Source organism: Mustela nivalis (assembly GCF_964662115.1).
Source record: "Mustela nivalis genome assembly, chromosome: 4".
NCBI classification, from domain to species: Eukaryota; Metazoa; Chordata; class Mammalia; order Carnivora; family Mustelidae; genus Mustela; species Mustela nivalis.
In genome coordinates, this window is record NC_139023.1 from 89,612,800 (window position 1) to 89,634,562 (window position 21,763).

A 21,763-nucleotide genomic window follows, 5' to 3' on the forward strand; every position below is an offset into this window, starting at 1 on the left:
TGTCAGTAACTTCATTATAACACAGTGAAACTTACAGCTATACCCAGAAACTAGTAGTATTTTGCTCTAAAATTCCATATAAAGATTATCTGTCTCAGTAATGTACAGAAATGGTTGCCCCAGCCTTGAAATCAAATGTTAGTGTGCACAGAATTCTCAGTTCCCATCCTCGAGGTTTCTAATTGAGTATGCTGAAGTGAGGACAATTTTTAACCGTTCCCCAGCTTATTCTGATCTAAACTGTTTAAGAAAGGGTTCTGAGATAAGTTGTTATAAGTCTAAAAGTATGCTATAAGGAATTAAAATTATGTTAACCAAAAATAAATACATAATCACATAAAAATTAGTGGGAACTCACTAGTCTTTAAAAAAAAAAAGTAGCTTGGGGCACCTGGATGGCTCAGTTGGTTAAGCCTCTGCCCATCTGCCTTCAGCTCAGGTCATGATCTCACGGTTCTGGGATTGAACCTGGCATCAGGCAGGAGTCTGCTTCTTCCTCTCCCACTGCCCCTCCCCTGATTCCTTCTCTCTCTCTCTCTCAAATAAATAAATAAAATCTTAAAAACAAAAAACATAGCTTAAATGAACTTTAATAATTTTTTTTCTTCCTAAATAAACCCCAGAAAATGACAAACCCTGGTTTAAAAATAAACATCAAATAACTTCAATACAATTAAAATTTCCCACTATTTAAATTTGCCTCTAAAAACTGACACTCTACAATTTGCATGAAGTCAGAAAAGATGAGCCACCCAGGCATCCCTGACTTTTAATTTTTGAAGAAAAATTTTTTTTCAGATTATCAGTTTTCCTCACTTAGAGCATTATTTCTAACCCAAGCCTAAGAAATACTGGAAACACTCAAGAATATGTGATTATAGGTGTTAATCTGGTTTTTCATTTTCCTTATTGAATTCAAATAAGATAAACTTTTTAATAAGTTCCAGTTTTATGACAATCATCTTAGGTGGGGGAAAGTGGGGAGGGGGAGGAGGTTTTCAGTGACAACCTACCAAATAAGGATTGGCCATATTAAATTCTTAATTAGCCTAAGGGATATGTCACCTCAAAAACATTTTTTTTTCCTCAGGTCAATATATGGTAGGGTAGGAAAACATTTTAAAAATCTGTTTCACTACTTCCAAAAAATGTACTTTATAAATAAATAAAAAATTGAAGAATAATGATGCTAAATGATATTAGATATCCAGATCTATAATTTTCTAATTATAATTACAAAATGAAAAAATAAAAAAATATATTCAGATGTCATTGGTTATTCAGGTAATTAACTTTTCAAGATAATGCTTGAAATATTAATCCTACGCCTGAATGTCACTCATTTGTTATCTGTTTTCTGTTTAGTATATGTGAGGCACCTTCACTAGAAAACAGAAAAACCCTGCCTTCATGGGGCACACATTCTAGTTATAGTAAGGAGAAAGTAAGTAATTATATAGTATGTCAGTCTGTGACAAAATAGAGAAAAAGAAAGAAATAAAATACAAGAGAGAAAAATAAAGTATTATAAATAGAAATAGAGATACTGAGAGTAAGAAGAGGTTAACTATTACCTAGGGTAGTCAGGGAAGGCCTTACTGATGTCCTCATTTGAAGATTGGCATAAAGGAAACAGGGTGTTAGCCACAAAAACATCTAGAAGAAAAGCACTGTAGACAAAAGGAATAATAATGAAAATAGTCAGAGATGGAAGCCAGCTCTGAGAAACTGCAAGAGGCAGCCAGTCTGGCTAAAGTGCCATATCTGAGACAGTGAGAGAGTGAGAGAGAGAGAGAGAGAGAGATAATGTTTTGGGCTAGTGGGGAGCAGGCAGGTGATTGTGTAAGGCTATGAAAGATTCAGGCTAGAAATTTTAACTATACTCATTTTACAACTGGACAAAATATTCAAAATTGACTGTCGTGTAAATAAAATGTGATACTGTAATCTGATCTAAGTTCATTCTTCATTCCCTAACAATAACCCTATTTTGCCAGTTTCTAAAAAAGAGAATATAAAATTGCCTTCTTTGGTGATTTATATTCAGGAGTATAAATCAAAATAAAGCAGGAAAATGGCACTTTATTTTCTTGCATGTATATGTGTGTGTAAGAGTATTCAAGAATGTAAAATAATGAAATATTTATCTCTGAAACATGTCAATAAAATTTTAAATTCTTGGGCAAATTTCAATGACATAAATGAGATGCTAATCGATACATGACTCCCTGTTTCTGCTTTTGCCTCTCTTCTACTTATTCCCATCCAAGAAGCCAAAGAGATCTAGTCCAAACATTCTATCTAGTTAAAACAGATTATATCACTCTTCCACTCGAAACAATCCAGAGACTTCCTAAATTACTCAGGAGAAAAAGCCAAGTTCCTAACAAAGGTCTAGAAGGAACTACACAATACGGACTCCTGTTCCAGTTATTTATTGCTCCATAACAAACCATTGTAAAACTACATTACTAAAAATAACATTTACTATGATTACAAATCATTAATTTTGGTAAGGACAACTCAACTCTGCTCCATTAATTTTGGTAAATACAACTCGATACTGGGACCTAGAACAATCTGAAGGTTACTCACTTACACTGAACATCACTTACACTGATGCTGGTTGTTAACGCTGCCTGTCCACTTAGACTTGTGGTTTAGTTGCGGCTAACTTGGCTTCCTCACTTCATGACAGCTCACTCCCAAGAATGACAGCCCAAAAGACAAAGTCAGATGGAAATTTTATCACCTTTTCAAATGTCTGCAGTGTCATTTCTGCCATTCTATTTGGTGGGAATGAATCCTTAAGGCCAGTCCATATTCAAAGAATAGACTCCACTTTTTGATAAAAAGGGTGCAGAAGAGAGGCACATGGGTTGCTCAGTTGTTTAGGTGTCCAACTCTAGATTTCAGCTCAGGTCATGAGCTCAGGACTCTGAAATCAAGCCCCATATTGGGCTCTATCTTGGGCATGAAAACCTGTCTAGGATTCTCTCTCCCTCTCTCTCTCTCTGCCCCTCTCCTCCTCATGCTCTCTCTTTCTTAAAAAAACAAAGCAAAACAAAACAAAAATGCAAAGAATGTGCAGACATGTTTTATTTTATTTTTAAAGCTTTTATCTATCTATTTATTTATTTATTTTGAACTGACGGGAGTTGGGGGGAAGGAGAATGGAAGAGAAAAAAACCTTAAGCAGCAGCCTGCTGAGCACGGAGTCCAAGGTGAAGCTCCTCGATGTCAAGACACTGAGATCATGACCCCAGCCAAAAGTAAGAGTCTGACACTTACCCAACTGAATTACCCACACACCCCTGCAGACAGTTTTTAAATAACCACAACTCACCTTACTTCTGAGCTCACCTCTTATCAGTCTTCCCCCTACTCATAAAGCTTCTGACACCCAGGTTTCCCTGAATGTGTCACATACACCCACCTCAGGGTCTTTGCAATTACTGTTTCCCTGCTTGCCTGGAATGCTTCACTCTATCATCTTTTCCAAGTAATGGTTTAAACTTTCCCAGTGAGGCTTTCCTGACTATTCAACATACTCTATTATTCCATTTCCCTGATTTATTTTTCCCCCTTTGTAGTTACTACCATCTAACACACTTTATATTTTGTTTACTTGTTTTCTCCTCCCCTATAAGAATATCAGATCCATGAGAACAGTTTTTATCACCTTGTTCACTGCTATATCATCAGTAACCAAAGTAGTGCACAAAATTCAGTAGTAGTTCAAAATCCATTTCATAAAATGAAAAAAGAATTGTTCCAAAATGAAAAATGTAATATTCTTAATGTTTTTATACTACTAAGAATATTAATTTTAACTTTCTTTACATAAGAGTGGAAAAAAAATCCATACACTTGAATAAATCAACTTTAAGAATTCACCTTCAAAGCTCTAAGTCACTTGACAATGAACTTTAATTTCAAGTAAACTGACCAAATTAACTATCAAATAAAAATAAATTTTTGGCAAAACAATTAATAGTAATTTTCCATAATATTAAAAGGTTACCTTCAATGCACAAAATATGCAGGCATCTCCCTGACAAACATGTCCAGTTAGAACCCGCAAGCTTCTTCGGAATATATCCAGTTGCCACAAAACCTAAAAAATTATAAGAAAGAAACAGTGAAGAAAGAAATACAGTAAGATTTTTTTCCCTGTAATAAAAGACAGATTTGACTTAGACTGCAGAAGGCTAACAACTTATTTTAATCTCTTGTGCACAATCAGACATATATAAGCACTAAAACAGCAACTATGAAACTGCTATACACATGCAATGAATACATAAAAGAGGGATTTAGAAGGTATTCCTATTGATTCACATGTCAAAACTGACAGGCAGAGAGTTAAGAAAAAACTAATTCCTCAGTTAAGGATTTTATATGAACAGGAAACATGGGACACTGAATGGAGGTCTTGGCAGTGACATGAAAGAGGAAGTGATTATAATACTTGGAACAGACTGAACTTTAGGAAGGAAATATAATTGGAGTTGAAAGCCAGGGTGTATCAAATAAGGGTCAGTAAGGAACAGCCAGAAAAAAAGGTGAGCAGAGGCTTGTGGCCTTGTGTATTGAATAACAAGGCGGCCAGCTGTGTAGTAACAGGGGGACGGTACAGTAAAATGCATCAGTTAAGGAATAATATGAATATAATTTGCTGCAATTATCCATTCATCATTTGCTACTAAAAGAAAAAAGCAAACAAAAAACACTAAGTGTTTAAATAAAATCCGTCCAGTATTTAAAATCTAAAAAAATCTGAAAACTATAAAGTGAGGATAGCTCTGCCTGCCTCATGGTGTTCTTATAGGGATTAAACAATATGTACTACTATATAAAATGCTTAGAGGCTGGAATGCAATGTACACCAGCTGCTAATTGTTACTATTACAACAAACAGACTTCCAAGTCTCCCTATATCTTTCAGTCATTTCGGGAAATAATATAACTTAGAAAATCTATTCATGATCTCTCATTTCTCCCAACTAGAAACAAAGACTAAGAAAAACAAATGATTTTAACAGATACCGTATATTTTCAATTACTCAATAACTAATGGCCATTTCAGAATTTCCCTTTTGAGAGTTGCTTTTCCTTAAAGAAAACTAACAGGATCAATTTATCTATTACAAATAATTCAGTGTTTTTGCAAAACACTTGGAAATGTCTAATAATTCTCTTGCATATCATACATAACTGATCATACCATAAAATATGTGACACTGGAATTCATTCATCTGTTAAGATGAAGACCAGGACAGCACAACCTTGGGAAGTAGCATAGCACTGTGCTTAGTAATACAACATTTAAAGGCCAACTGCCTGGGTATTAATTCTGGATTTATTGCTTATCAGCTCTTGGGTTGACTTGAGCAAGATATTTTCTAAAACTCAATTTTCTCATCAGTAAAACGAAGATTAAAGCAGTACTTACCCCTTTGGATTGCTATAAGAATTAGATTAGAGAGAACATATAGTGTTCAGGTAAGTACCAACACAAGTAAGAACACAATAAATGCTAGTTATTAAAGATTATAGCTTTGCTTTTAACTTAGAGAATTTAAAACCACATCAAGTGTCATAACTACTTAATTATACTTATGTCAGATAAAATTCTGAAATATACAGAATATTTTAAAATTAATATTTAAAAGAGAATACCCTCCATAATCTGTTTATAAGGCCAATGAAGTATCTCTTCAAATGTAACTGGAATGTTTTCTGAATTAGCAAAATGTTTAAGTTATACTGGATTCAAACTACAGAAAAAATAATATTTATGTAACTTTTCTATACATTATTTAGTATAATAGTTTATCCTCTTTTAACAAATCCATATCAAAAGTTATTCTAATTGTTAATTTTCATCCTACTTCATTTTAAAATATTGATTATAAACAACCAATGGGTAGACAAACAAATTGAAAAAAAAAAAAAGTTAAGTAAAATCTTGCCATTTGCACCAACATGGATGGACTAGAGGACATAATGCCAAGTGAAATAAGTCAGTCAAAGAAAGACAAATATGATATGATTTTACTTATATATGGAATTTAGGAAACAAAAATGCACAAAGAAAAAAAGAGCCAAACTAAAAAAATTTTAAAAAAAAGAAAAAAAAGGACTCTTAAATAGTCTGGAGGATGGGTGAAATAGATAAAGGGGAAGAGTCCTCTTATCCTGATGAACACTGAGAACTGTGCAGAACCGGTGAATCACTATAATGTACACCTGAAACTAATATAACACTGCATGTTATGCACTTGAATAATAAAAAGACAAGGGGTAAAAAGTGCTTAGAAATGTGAAGGTGGGGGCGCCTGGGTGGCTCAGTGGGTTGAGCCGCTGCCTTCGGCTCCGGTCATGACCCCAGAGTCCTGGGATCGAGCTCTACATGGGGCTCTCTGCTCAGCGGGGAGCCTGCTTCCTCCATCTGCCTCTCTGCCTACTGTTAAATAAATTTAGAAAGAAAGAAAGAAAGAAAGAAAGAAAGAAAGAAAGAAAGAAAGAAAGATCGATCGGTGGGATATATGAAAATGGAAATACAACTTTCCAAAATCTGTAGGATGCAGCAAAATCAACTCTGAGAAGGAAGTTCATGGCAATATAGGCCTACCTCAAAAAACAAAAAAAGTCCAAATAAACAAACTAACTTTACATGTAAAGACTCTAGAAAAGAAGAACAAAGCCCAAAGTTAGTAGAAGGAAGGAAATAATAAAGGTCAGAGTAAAAATAAATGACAGACTTAAAAAAAAGAAAATTAGAAATAATAGTGAAACTAAAAGTTGGTTCGTTTAAAAGATAAAATCAATAAACTTCTCACCAATAAACTATCTCACCAGATTCATCAGGAAAAAAAGAGAGTCCAAATAGACAAAACCAGAAATGCAGGAGATGTTACAACTGACACCATATAAATACTAAGAATCTTAAGAGACTACTATAAATGATAGGCCAACAAACTGAAAAACCTAGAAAAAAATGGATAAATTCCTAGAAAAAAACACAACTTTCTAAGACCAAATCACAAAGAAATGGGAAATCTGAACAGAATGATTACAAGTAATGAAATTGAATCAGTAATTTAAAAACTTCCCCCAAACAAAAGTCCAGGATCAGACAGTTTCACAGATGAATTCTACTAATCATTTAAAGAGTTGGTAATTATCCTTCTCAAATTACTCCAAAAAAATTAAAGAGGAAGAAACACTTTCAAACTCATTTTACAGGGCCAACATTACCCTGATATCAAAAACAGGAAAGGAAAGGGAAAAGAAAAGGAAAAAGGAAAGAAAAAGAGAACAGAAGAGAGGAGAGAAGAGAGGAGGGAGAGGGAAGGAGGGAGGGAGAGAGAAAGAAAGAGAAAATATAACAGACCAATATCCCCAATGAACATAGATATAAAAATCCTCAACAAAATATTAGCAAATGAAATTCAATAGTACATGAAGAGGATCAAATCAAGTGAGATTTGTTCCAGGGATGCAAGGTAGCTCAACATCTGTAAATCAATTACCATATTACACCACATTACAAAACAAAGAAAAAAAATCACATAATGATCTTTAGTGATCTTTATACAGAATCAGGATTTGACAAAAATTCAACATCATTTATGAGAAAAACTCTCAATACAGTGATTATAAAAGAAACATCCTCAACATAATAAAGGTCACAATAAACCCACAGCTAATATTATACTCAACAGTGAAAGGCTGAAAACTTTTTCTCTAAAATCAGAAACAAAAGTACTCACTCTCCTGTTATTCAAGAAGTGCTAGCCACAGCAATTAGGCAAGAAAAAGAAATAAAAGGTATCTAAGTGGAAAAAAGTAAAACTATCACTATTTGCAGATAACATGATAACTGTATATAGAAAACCCTAAAGACTCCACCAAAAAGCTATCAGGATGAATTCTGTAGTTGCAGAATACAAAATTAACACACAGAAATCAGTTGTGTTTTATACTAATAATGAGGTATCAGAAAGAGAAATTAAGAAAATAATCCCATTTACAATTAGATCAAAAAGAATAAAATATCTAGGAATAAACTCAACAAAGGAGGTGAAAGACCTGTACAGGCATACCTCTGAGATATTGCATGTTTAACTCCAGGCCATTCTAATAAAGCTAATATTGCAATAAGTCAGTCACATAAACTTTTTAGTTTCCCAGTGCATATAAAGTTATGTTTACACTATACTGTTGTCTATTAACCGTGCAATAGCACTGTGTCTAGAAAACAATGTACATACCTTAATTTAAAAATATTTTATTGCTAAAAATGTTAACCATCACCTGAGCTTTCAGAGAGTTGTAATCATTCTGTTGGCAGAAAGTCCTGCCTTGATATGATAGCTTGCTGACTGATCAGGGTGGTGGCTGTGGAAAACTGGAGTGGCTATCATAATTTCATGAAATAAGACAATAATGAAGTTTGCCATAGCAATTCATTCTTCCTTTCACCAACTACTTTTACATAGCATGCAATGCTGTTTGATAGAATTTTACCCACAGAACTTTCAAAATTGGACTCAATCCTCTCAACTCTGCAGCTGCATTATCAATTAAATTTTTGTAATATTCTAATGCTTTGTTGTCATTTCAACAATGCACACAGCATCTTCACAAGGGTATATTACACCTCAAGAAACCACTTTCTTGGCTAATCCATTAAGATGTTCTTACCCATTAAAGTTTCATCATGAGATTGCAGCAATTCAGTCACATCTTCAGGCTCTACTTCTAATTCCAGTTTTCATACTTTTGCTACCATATCTGCAGTTACTTCCTCTACTTAAGTCTTAAACCCCTCAAAGTCATCCATGAAGTTTGGAATTGACTTATTCCAAACTCCTATCAATGTTGATATTTTGACCTCTTCCCATGAGTCATTGAGTGTTTCTAGTAACATCTAGATTCAGTCTTCAAGAACGTTTTCAATTTACTCTGTCCAGATCCATCAGAGATATCACTACTTATGGAAGCTACAGTCTTATGAAAACTACAGCTGTATGTAATTTCTTAAATAACAAGACTTCAAAGGTTAAATTACTCCTTGATCCATGAGCTACAGAATGGGTATAATGTTAATAGGCATTAAAAACAACATCACTTTCATTGTCCATCTCTATCACAGCTGTTGGGCGACCAGGTACATTGTCAATGAGCAGTAGTATTCTGAGAGGATTCTTTTTTCTGAACAGTATATCTCATCAGCAGGATGATTCAGTAAACCATGTTGTAAACAATGTGTTGTCATCCAGGCTTTGTTGTTATATTTATAGAGCATGGACAGAGTAGATTAAGCATAATTTTTAAAGGCCCTAGAAATTTCAAAATGGCAAATAAGTACTGGCTTCAATTTAAAGTCACCACCTATATTAGACCTTAACAAGAGAGCCAGCCTGTCCTTTGGATCTTTGAAGTCAGGCATTGACTTCTCCTCTCTAGCTATGAAAGTCCTAAATGGTATCGTCTTTCAGTAGAAGGCTGTTTTGTCTACATTGAAAAATCTGTTGTTCAGTGTACCTAGCTTCATGAATTATCTTAGCTAGATCTTCTGGATGGCTTTTTGCAGCTTCTGTATCAGCACTTTCCTTAAATCTCATGAACTAGCCTCTGCTAGCTTCGAACCTCTCTTCTGCAGCTTCCTTGCCTCTCTCAGCCCTCACAGAATTGAAAAGAGTGAGGGGCTTGCTCTGGATTAGGCTCTGACTTAAGGGAATGTCATGGCTGGTTTGATCTTCTATCCAGACCACTAAAACTTCTTCCATAACAGGAAGAAGGCTGTTTCACTTTCTTATCATTTGTGTTTTCCCTGGAGTAGAACTTTTCATTTCCTTTAAGAACTTTTTCTTTGTATTCACAACTTGGCTAACTGTTTGGTACAAGAAGCCTCACTTTCAGCCTATCTCAATTTTTGATATGTCTTCTTCACTTAGTTTAATCATTTCTAGCCTTTTGCTTTAAAGTGAGAGGACAGGGGCACCTGGGTGGCTGAGTTGGTTGGACATCCAACTCAACTTTGGCTCAGTTCATGGTCTCAGGGTTGTGTGAGATGAAACCCCACGTTAGGCTCCATGCTCAGTCCAGAGTCTGTTTGAGATTCTCACCATCTTCCTCTCCCCCTGCCCTTCTCCCACTTGTGCTCACGGGTGTGTGCTCCCTCTCTCAAATAATAAATACATATATACATACTTTTTAAAAAATATAAATAAAGAAGACATGAACTCCTTTCATTTGAACACTCATAGGGCATTGGGTTATTAATTGGCCTAATTTCAATACTGTTGTGTCTCAGGGAATAGGGAGGCCCAAGGAGATGAAGAGAGATGAGGGAACAGCTGGTCAATGGAGCACTTAGAACACATATATCATTTATCAATTAAGTTTGCCATCTTATATCAGAGTAGTTTGTGGTGCTCCAAAACAATTACAATAGTAATATCAAGATCAGTGACCACAGATCACCATAACAAATACAGTAATAATGAAAGAGTTTGAAATACTGCAAGAATTATAAAAATATGACAAAGCCCCCACATGAGCAAATGCTATTGGAAAAATGGTGTCCACTGACATGTTTGATGTAGGTTTGTAAAAAACCTTTAATTGGTAAAAAATGCAGTATCTGCAAAGTGTAATAAGGTAAAGCACAATAAAATAAGCTCTGACTATACTCTGAAAACTGTAAGACATTGTTGAAAGAAATAAAAAAAGATACAAATGGAAAGATAGTCCATGTTCATGGACTGGAAGAATTAATACTGTTAAAATATCCATACTACCCAAAGCAATCTATAGATTCAATGCAATGCTCATCAAAATAGCAATGACATTTTTCACAGAAGTAAAAATAAACCTAAAATTTGTACAGAACCACAAAAGTACCCAAATAGCCAAAGTAATCTTGAGAAGGAAGAACACAGCTAGAGGCATCATACCTCCTGATTTCAAACTACACTACAAAGCTATAGTAATCAAAATGGTATGGTACTGGCAGGAATACAGACGCATTTAAGTCAATGGAACAGTACAGAGAGCCCAAAAATAAAAACATGCATATATGGTCAATTAACGTGTGACAAAGGAAGCCAAGACTATACAATGAAGAAAATATCGGAGTCTCTTCAATAAATGGTGTTAGGAAAACTGGACAGCTACATGGGAAAGAATGAAACTGAACCACATTTACATGACATACAAAAAAACTTCAAAATGGATTAGAGACTTGAATGTAAAACCTGAAACCATAAAATTTCTAGAAGAAAAGAAATGCAGTGAGCTCTCTGACATCAGTCTTTTGATATATATATATAGTTTGTTTTGACCAGTCTCTTCTGCTAAGGGCAAAAGAGTAAATATAAACAAATGGGATTATATTACACTAAAAGCTTTTGCACACCAAGGAAACCATCAACAAAACAAAAAGGCAACCTGCTTATTGGGAGAAGATATTTGCAACTCATACATACAGTAAGGAGCTGCTATCCATAATATATAAAGAACTTATCGAACTTAATATCAACAACATCATCAACAACCTGATTAAAAAATGGGCAGGGGACTTGAATAGACATTTTTCCAAAGAAAACATACAGGCAGCCAACAGAGATCTGAAAATATGTTCAACAGGGAAATGCAAATCAAAACCACAGTAAGATACGATTTCACACCTATCAGATTGGCTACTGTCACAAAAGAAAAGAAATAATAAGTATTGGTGAGGATGTGGAGAAAGGAGAAACCTCAGGCACTGTTGGTAGGAATGTAAATTAGTGCAGCAACTACTGAAAATAGTACATTTTAATAATGTCCACTTTTCATAATTTCCTATAAGACATATTCCACAATTTATTTCTCAGCAATTTTTAAAACTATTCATCAAAATATATAATAACATTTACAGACTGCCTTTTAAAAAATGAAGTCAGGCTTTTTCTATCATAAAATCTATATTTGAGTACCTGTCTTGTTAGTGAAGACTGGCTTTGCAAATTAGTTTATGGCAGGCACTTTAATATTTGGGCCAACAGATCTCCTGAGCTGAAGAGATAGAGGTGGAAGTTCAGAGATGCTAAAGCAGCTAGAGTTGGCAGGGCAGAGTACAGCAGAGAAGAGAGCTGCACACAGAGTAAACACCACAGCTCTACAGAGGCTCCCCCTTGAGTATTCAGGCAAATACTGTGAGGAAACTACCCGAGGCTGAGAAAAGAAATACCTCCCCAAAATTAGAGGGGATAGTGCCCAGAGCTCTTACCTGCCTAGGATAGTGTTGCTAATAGTCAATGTAGAATGCTTCATAATCCACAGAGCATTAGCTAAAGAAGGAAGGGTCTTATCCAGATTAATCTACTCTGATTAATCCTGGAATAAACACAACTCTGGGACTGCCTAACAAAGCTTAAAAGTAAAATGATCAAACAGCTTCTAAATAAAGCAACTCTAACCCAGAACAAAGTTCAAGAACATTCCTAGGAATAAAAAATATCTATCACCCAATAAAATAAGACTCAAAATATCTGACACCCAATCAAAAATTACCAGGCATTAAAATAAACAAGGAAATACATTCCCAAATGAGGAGAAAAAAAAAAAAAAATCAGTCAAAACCCAGAGTGTGCAGAATGACAGAATTAGTAGATGGGTACATTAAAAAGATTATTATAACTGTATTTCATATGTTCAAGATGCTATAGAAGAGAATGAACATGTTAAGAGCTGAAAGATGTTTAAGAAGTTAAAAAGAGGTTAAAAATACAATGTCTGAATTTAAAATATACTGGATGGAATTAACAGCAGATTAGACGTTGCAAAGGAAAAGATTAATGAAGTTGAAAACATTGTAATAGAAACCATAAAAAAATGAAACAGAGAGAAAGAAAAAAAGACTGAGAATGAAAATTAAGGGAGTATCAGTGAACTGTGGGACAACCTAAGATAAACTATATGTAATTGCAGTCCCTCAAAGGAAGAGACAGAAAAATTTGAAGAAATAATGATCAAAGACTTTCCAAATTTGATTAAAATTATAAATCCACAGATCTAAGATGCTCAATAAACCCAAACACAGGAACATAAAGAAAACTATGTCAAGGCACATTAGTATCAAATTGCCTTAAAGTTGTGAAAAAGAGAAATCTTAAAAGGAGCCAGAAAAAAAGGACACATTACATACAGAAGACAAAGAATGACAATAGTTTTTCACTAGAAATAATGTAAGGTAGAAGTCAAAGGACCAAAATCTCTAAAGTACAGAAAGGAAAAAACTGCCAACTTAGACTTCTTTAATTAGGAAAAATATCTTTCAAAAACAAAAGTGAAACAGATTTTTTTCCAGAAATACTAAAGCTGAAAGAACTCACCAATGACAGACCTGACCTACAAGAAATGTTAAAAGAGGTCCTTGAAGGAGAATACATGATATCAGATGAAATGCTGAATCTATATAAAGGAGTGAAGTGCAGCAGAAATTTAATAACCTTCATAGTAAAGATCACTGGACTGTTCATTAAGAAAATATGTATTATATATATAATCATTGGAATTATATTACTATATACATTATTATATTATATATATATTATAGAATATTATATATATAATCATTGGAATACTTCTCCATTTTCTTTACCATAAGTGTCCTTACTCAGAATTTTGTTATAACATGCTTTTCATCTCACTAACTACACACAGCATTTGGGAACTACAGAAATAGAGGGAAATACATAAACATAAAAAAAGAACTGGAAAAGGGTTAACAGAAAAAGATTTAAAGTGATAGAAACCCTTTCTCACAGCCTGATTTAAACAAAAGTATTTATTTCTAAGTCTTTTGGTATAAACTATTTCCCTACATGCAGTGATGTTCAATAAATATTTTCCTGCAACTTTCATAGCACTTAATGCCAGTAAGATCTTTTGGCCAAGGCAGAAGAGTGTCTCCCATTTAAGGGTCCCAGTGCATTTTAGAATGCCAATTAGATCTCTTTGCCTGAGCGAATTACAGAACTTTCAAGTTTAACATCTGTCTCAGACAGAGAACAATTGAGAAAACAAGTCTGAGTCAGATGTCTAAGCATGTGACACATTCTAGATATGTTCATTTATCATGAGTTAATTAACCAATATTTCTCTTTCTATTGTTTTCAGGAGAAAAAAAAATGGAAAAATATGTGAAAAGTGATTTATTTTAAATAAATTCTTCTAAGGTATATTTTACAGTCAATAGAATAACATTCCAATATTCTAAATCTTCCTCATCTTTAGTATTATAGAGTCAATGGTCAGAAAAACACAAGATCCTACAAAATCTGGAACTACTGAATAAAAACCTCATCTTACATAAGAAAGGATATTTATCTAAAGAAGAAAAGCAGGTTAGCATATACTTGTTAATTAAAAGAATTTCAACAAGGACTGGAGCAAAATGGATCAATCTTCAATTCCACTAACAATGGTGTCCAAATATGATTCCAGAGAAGCGATTTAAGGTCAGAGTGGAGGCTGAAGGAAGTTTGAGTCCTGAGAATTAAAGCTGCATTCTCATTTCAACCCAAGCTATCTACAGGGATTCTACTGGATTCCTTTTTTTAAAAAAAGTGTGTGGGGGGAGGGAGTAGTGGGGGGGTAGATTAGCAGACTCTAAAGAAATTATTTTATATATTTTAGAACATAATTTTAATTTACTAAGTAAACATTTTAAATCAAAATATTTTATATCACAGTAATACATTATTCTGTTGCAAAACCATTCCCATTTATATTAAATAAATAATATTGATTTCTATTTTTAATAAAAAAACAAAATTCTAAGTCAAAATATCTTTGATACCATTAAAAGTAATATTAAAAAGTCATTTCAGGCAACAAAAACTTTAATCTTACACTTTAAGAAACATTAAACAAAGGATCTCCTGAAAAGCACTTTTGTAAATTTAACAAGAAATTATGGTCTCACCTGTACAGCACTATTAAGAAAGCAGCTGTTTTGTCCTGGTTCATTTAACAAGCCTTTGGTAGGGGCAAGGGAGAGCATACTTCCAGGTTGATAAACTTTTCCAAGATTGCCACCAGGTTTCCGTAAGAATTTTACCCATGCCATTTTCAAGAAAATTTTTTACATTAAAGCCAAGAATTATATGTTTATGTGATATTTCTGATGATAAATGTGATGATGTCTTGAATTGTCCACTTAAATTCACTGTAGTAAATTACAGTAACATAAGTTTCCAAGTACCATATCTTTCCTGATGCTGTATATTTCTGATGACTTTGTCAAGCAAAAATAGGATATATAAACACTAAAGTTCTAAAAAAGAAATCTTAAAGATTTTTATATGCATTAAATTTTATAAAAGAGTTGTGTAGTTAAGGTAGAAAGAGATTTTTTTAAAACTGCTAAAAACAATGTTGATGAACAAACAATATTCTTTAAAGCACAAGCCATTTATCTTCATGGTTTAAAAAACAGATGATAGAAAAAGATGTTGAGTTCCCATCTGGCATGATTCCTTTGGTCATTCGTTTTCCTTATGTTTTTTTAGTAAAAAAGAAGACTCTCTCTTTCACAAGTGAAGTTATCAAAGGTGGCTCCATATTTCTTATCAATGTGACCTCAAAGCAAATCTACAAGAAAGAAAATAAATGTTTAAATAAAAGCAAAAGCTAATCAAGAATGGCTAAACAAGAAAATTCCTGTTTTACTATTTGAACACAAATACTGAATATATAATCATAAAAGGATTATAATTAATAATATTCTAAAATATAAAAAAGAAAAATTATTCTTCATTAACAATTTTTTAAAGTATCAGTGTGACATCTATCACTACATACTTGAAGATTTCAGTGGTCACTGGTTACATAAGGAAAATATTCTAAAGGAAACTGTAATTAAATTGGATCTCAGCTGATATTTTCAAAAATACTAACTTTGTTGTCAACACTGAATTGCTTTGTTTATTAAAACAAATACACAGACACTCTATGTTGTTACCTGTCTTACACAGAATCATATTATTTTTCTAAGAAATTCTGTAGATTTTACATAAATTGGTATACAATAAAACTCAGAAGAAACCTTAAATTGATAAACAAATCTTAGTAAACTTAGTGAAGCAATTTCTATGCTATTCATGAATGCATGAATGCATGATCCTGAGTAAAAGGTCTTTAAACTTCATTAAAAACAAGTATTACTAACAAGATCTTATATAACCAATTAAATTTCCTTCTTATGTCCATTCACCGAACAAACGTTTACTGAGCCAGGTACTGTGCCAGGCACTGGACTAACCTAATAATGAGGAAAGGCAAACACTAATACAATAAATAACAAATCATAACTTGTACTGGAAGAGTTATGTGTTGAGTGCTAACAGGAAAACAATGCAAGGAAAGAGGATGGGAAATGTATATAATAGTAGAGAGACTGCACTTTTAAATAGGATAGTCATGAGAAATCTAATTGAACAGGTTAACTTTGCACAAATATTTGAAGGAGGTGAAGATGTCACCTGGGAGAAGGTGTTTCTAGCAGAGTGAACAGAATGCTTGGCACGTTGGAAAAACAGTAAGCAGCCCAGTGTGGCATGAGGAACATAAACAAAGGGAGAAGCTGAAAAGGAGGGATGGGAAACAGATCATGTGGGGGTACTGAAAAACCTCTGTTAAGGACTTCAGCTTTAAACTCTTTTAAAGTCATGAGCTCCATTTTCACAGCACAAAAAGAGAAGACAGAATGGCACAGATCGGAACAATACCACTGGTCAAATACCCACTAAAACAGGAAAGCACTAAGGAATAAAGCATCTTATCTAAAGAATTAAAGTCAGGACTTGTTTCCAGCCCCATATACTAGCTCATCATTTATTAGCTATTTAGTCTTAGATAAATCCTTGTCCTCCCTTGCTTCTTCATCTATAAAATGGGGACAACAGTAACAGCCCTGATTAACATAGGTTAAATGTTTCAGGAAATCTAAAACACTATACTATGTGAGTTTTCTTTTTATTTTAACTCTGGGCTGCAACTTTCTCTAAAGTGATCTGAATGATTCCCAAACCTTTCATACAAGTTAAGCTGTTAATAAATGCATAATTTTACAACATTAAGAGAGCTCTATATTGGTAGTAAATTTGTATTTTTGATGAAAGAATCCTTTTGAAATTATATTCTTTCATCATTTACTAGGCACCCAGTTTGTACCATAAACTGTCCTAAGGTATATGCAACAATCTCTACCTTTACTGAGCTTAGTTTAGTGAAAGGCAAAGACAAGAACAGATAATTTAAAAATACTCTGGCTTCCATGCTTGTGCAAGACATCAAATGAGTATATACTTCTGGTTCCCTACCTGCAGTCCAAGTCTGGAATTACACAAAAGAAACCTTAAGAACACCAAAAGTTACTGGCTTCTAACGTGGGAGGGAAACGGTAGCTAAGACATAGAGAGGGCCAAGTGTTACAGACTGGAAAAGATCTTTCTAGTTAAGACCTTTTCCGTTCCTCACTGGCAGAGAATTCCCACCTCACACAATGCAACCAGTCAAGTTCAGCTACCACCCTACTGCCATCTGGAGGGTAAGAGAGATTATAACAGCAGAAAAGCCCTAGATCATAACCAATTTGGGAATAGTAACAAGTATGTGCTAGGCCCATGTGTGTTCTGCCCTCACCCCTACTTCTGAAATAGAACAAAGGAGAGCAGGATCTGGGGAAGATCATGCCGCTAGGCACAGAAACAGAAATTTCTTTTGGGAATCAACGCTCATGCTGCATCACTCCAAATCAAGCCCCTCTACTCACATCCCACCTCTACCCTCAGAAATCATCTGAAGACACAAATGACAGCCTAGTGCTTTCACACTTCTCATGTAAATATCATTAGTTTGTAACTTGGTACTCGAAGAAAAAGAGGACCAGACACCTGAGGAGGCCCAGCAAGGTAAAACAAAGGCAACAAACTGAACATCCTATAACACAGAAAACAGAGTGAACAGACCAAAGGGAACACAAATTTAAAATAAACTTACAAATGAAATTTTGTAAATGAATGATCTAACTAGCAAAATTAATAGAAGCAAAAACCATATTGAGTAATAAGTTCAGGTCAGGAAATTTTCCTACAAAGCACTAAAAAAGGAATAAATAAGTGGAAAATATAAACATTTTGAAAAAGCTAAAAGGCAGGGATGAAATCAATACTACCTAAAAGGATTCCCAGAAAGAGAATAAAGTAAATTGAGTAAATACTTTTAGAAATGACTAAGATTTTTCCAGAATTAAAATTCAAAAAACTCAGAGATAAAATAGGTAACTCAAAAAATCCAAACATGATGTGGGGAAGGAAACAGGATAAAAATTATGAAGACTTACACTGAAAAGAGAGAGAAAAAAAGAGTTTCAAGCCCATTTATAGGCAAACAACAGAAAGAAAAAAGAAATTCAAAAGAAACCTTTGTAAGAATATAACATAAAATCTTCACAAGCCTGATTAAAGAAAGAAAGAAAAAGAGGTAAAGAGGTATATTAACACTAAAGAGATTGATAAATGAGAAATGACCACAGATATATAAGCAACTTATGTCTTAAGTCTTTGGGCAATAACTTTTAAAACCTAAAGGAACAGGTAATTTCCCAGCAAAATACAAATTAACAAAATTAACCCAAGAAAAAGTAGAAAACATTTTCAAAATCTAGAATAATATGGAAACAAAAGCTTTCCCATTGCAAAAGCCTTCTGGGGGCACCCGGGTGGCTCAGTTGGTTAAGCGGCTGCCTTCGGCTCAGGTCATGATTCCAGGGTCCTGGGATCGAGCCCCGCATCGGGCTCCCTGCTCAGCGGATGGCCTGCTTCTCTCTCTCCCCCTCTCCCTGCCACTCTGCTTACTTGTGCTCTCTCTCTAGCTCTCTGTCAAATAAACAAATAAAATATTAAAAAAAAAAAAAAGCCTTCTGAATCAGATGGATTCAAAGTTCAATTTTATCTAAAAGTTAAAGAACTGTTAATTCTAACATATTATTGCAGACAAGAGGGAAAATAATACACAAAGTATCTCAAATCATTTGATCAAGCAAACATAGCCTTAATTTCAAAACATGATAAACCTCAGACTAATGTGACTTGGATACAAAACTTGTAAATAAAGCACTAGCAGATATAATCTATCAATGTGTCAAAAGAATAATGTACACTATTCAAAAGAATAATAATCAAGGAGGGTTTATTCCAGGAATGTAAATGTGATTCTATATTTATTCTTTAAATAAGTACTTGGGAGATTATGGAGAAAAGAGCTAACACAGCAATGTTTCTAACAGCTGAAAGGTGGAAACAACCCAAATGTTCATCAACTAATGAATGGATAAACAACATACAGTATGAGTGAGTTTGTGTGTATACATACTCATACAATGGAATATTATTCAGCCATAAAAAGAAAAGTACTTTACATGCTACAATATGGATGAACATTGAAAACATTCTGCTAAGTGAAAGAAGTCATTCAGGAAGACCACATGTTACAACTCCATTCATACAAAGTGTCCAGAACAGAGAAATCTATAGACAGCTGGGAGTAAGTGGTTGCTTAGACTGGAGAAGTGGGTCTATAGAGATGAGAAGGGAAGAGTGAAAGCAAAACGGTACAAGGATCCTTTCTAAGGTGATGAAAATGTTCTAAAATTATGGTGATAGGTTTACCTTCCTGTAAATATACTAAAAACCACTGAACTGTGCTCTTTTAATGAGTGAATTGTATGACATGTGAATTAAATTACAATAAGGCTACTTAAGAAACAAGGAAAAAGAAAGGACCGCATAGCAGGCCAGAGACTGCTATCCTTAGAAAGCCTGCTTGCAAGGTTTTAGGCTTTTAGAATTTAAATTTCTGGGAGGATTCCCTCTACAATAACTAGTGAGAGCTGGTCACTACACCGAAACTGTGCAGACAATGTGGTTTATCCTGAATACCTGCTTTCCTTCTGGAAGTCTGGAGCGCTGATAACATTTGAGATAGAGGACAACTATGTAGCCCCTTTCCAATAAAAAATTCTACAGACTGAATCTCTAAACAGGTTTCTGGTAGACTGCATTTTATATATGATACCACAATTTGTTGCTGAAGGAATTCATGTGTTTCATGTGACTCCACTGGAAGAAAATCATGAGAAACTGCCTGATTTCTATCATACTCATCCCTGATCCTTATCCATTTGCTGATTTTGCTTTATTTCCTTTTGTTATAATTAATAAAGCAGAGCAATAAGTATGAATATATACTGAGTGCTCAAAATTCTACAAAATCACCAAACCTAGGAATGTCAGGAATCTTGGAGACCTCAACAGAGGTATCATGAGAGTAATTAAGATGTAATTTGTTTCTTTCCATCAGCTGGCAAAAACTTAAACACTGTTGGGGAGATAAATGGAAAGAGGTACTTTCTCTTATTGTTGACTAATAAAAAATGTAATTATACTATAATAAACTTGTAGGAATATTATATCAACCTAGCAACAACTGTTAAAATTAAAAACACAATTCAATCTAAAAACCCCAATACTGAGAATCTATGCCACCCCCCCAAAAGCACTACTTTACTGAGATATAGTTGGTAGGTACAAAAATAAGGAAAGAAACAAAATGAATGTCCATAAGTAGGGACACAATTATATAACAGGGTATTTTTGAGTGACAAAGGCAAAATGCAGAAATGTAATAAAATCCTAATTCGGTAAAATAATATATGTGAAAAAATCTATATGCTTTCAATGAACATCTGGGCAAGGAGTGTATATATATCTTGTTAAAATGGGGATGGACAATCAAGCTTTAAAATTAAAATGAAAAAAAAAAGGCCTGTACTAAAAGAAACTATATTATGTATATTAGTTAAATTTACATATTATATTTAGTTACATTTATACATTATATAAGTTATATATGTGCATATACACAAAACTATAAAATTAAAATGATATACCAGAAAAGTATAAGCCAAAAGAAATTTGAGGTAGCAATTTTAGGGTCAGATAAAATTGACTGAATAAAAAATGCGGGGTGCCTGGGTGGCTCAGTGGGTTAAGCCGCTGCCTTCGGCTCAGGTCATGATCTCAGAGTCCTGGGATCGAGTCCCGCATCGGGCTCTCTCCTCAGCAGAGAGCCTGCTTCCCTCTCTCTCTCTCTGCCTGCCTCTCCATCTACTTGTGATTTCTCTCTGTCAAATAAATAAATAAAATATTTAAAAAAAAATGCAAGTGATCTCTGTATGTTGATTTTGTATCCTGCAATTTTATTGAATTCGAGTTATTAGTTCTAACAGGTGTTGGTGGAGTCTTTAGGTTTTTCCCATATAATATAATGTCATCTGCAAATAGCAATAGTTTTACTTCTTCCTTTCCTATTTGGATACCATTTTTTTATAAAGATTTATTTATTTGACAGAGAGATCACGAGTGGGCATAGAGGCAGGCAGACAGGGGGAAGCAGGCTCCCTGCTGAGCAGAGAGCCCAATGCAGGGCTCGATCCCAGGACCCTGGGACCATGACCTGAGACGAAGGCAGGGGCTTAACCCACTGAGCGACCCAGGTACCCCAGCCATTTATTTTTCTTGACTATTTGCACTGTCTAGGACTTTCACAGGTGTGGTGAGAATGGGTACCCATTCTATTTCTGATCCTAGAGGAAAAGCTTTTGACATTCATAGTTGAGAATGATGTTAGCTGTGGGCTT

General features: G+C 34.2%; 1 protein-coding gene across 3 annotated transcripts in view; it reads right to left on the reverse strand.

The window, feature by feature from the left end:
- USP53 (ubiquitin specific peptidase 53) overlaps positions 1-21,763 on the reverse strand; it is a 68,179-nt gene that overhangs the window by 36,406 nt on the left and 10,010 nt on the right. For 2 of the 3 annotated variants that reach the window (XM_082727369.1, XM_082727370.1), the window contains exons 2-3: positions 14,987-15,654; positions 4,025-4,117 (exon numbers count right to left, since the gene is read on the reverse strand). In XM_082727369.1, the coding sequence (XP_082583495.1) occupies positions 4,025-4,117; positions 14,987-15,130 (237 nt within the window). In that variant the 5' untranslated portion in view covers positions 15,131-15,654. The remainder of the gene's footprint in view (positions 1-4,024; positions 4,118-14,986; positions 15,655-21,763) is intronic. The other variant, XM_082727371.1, reaches the window with a different exon arrangement.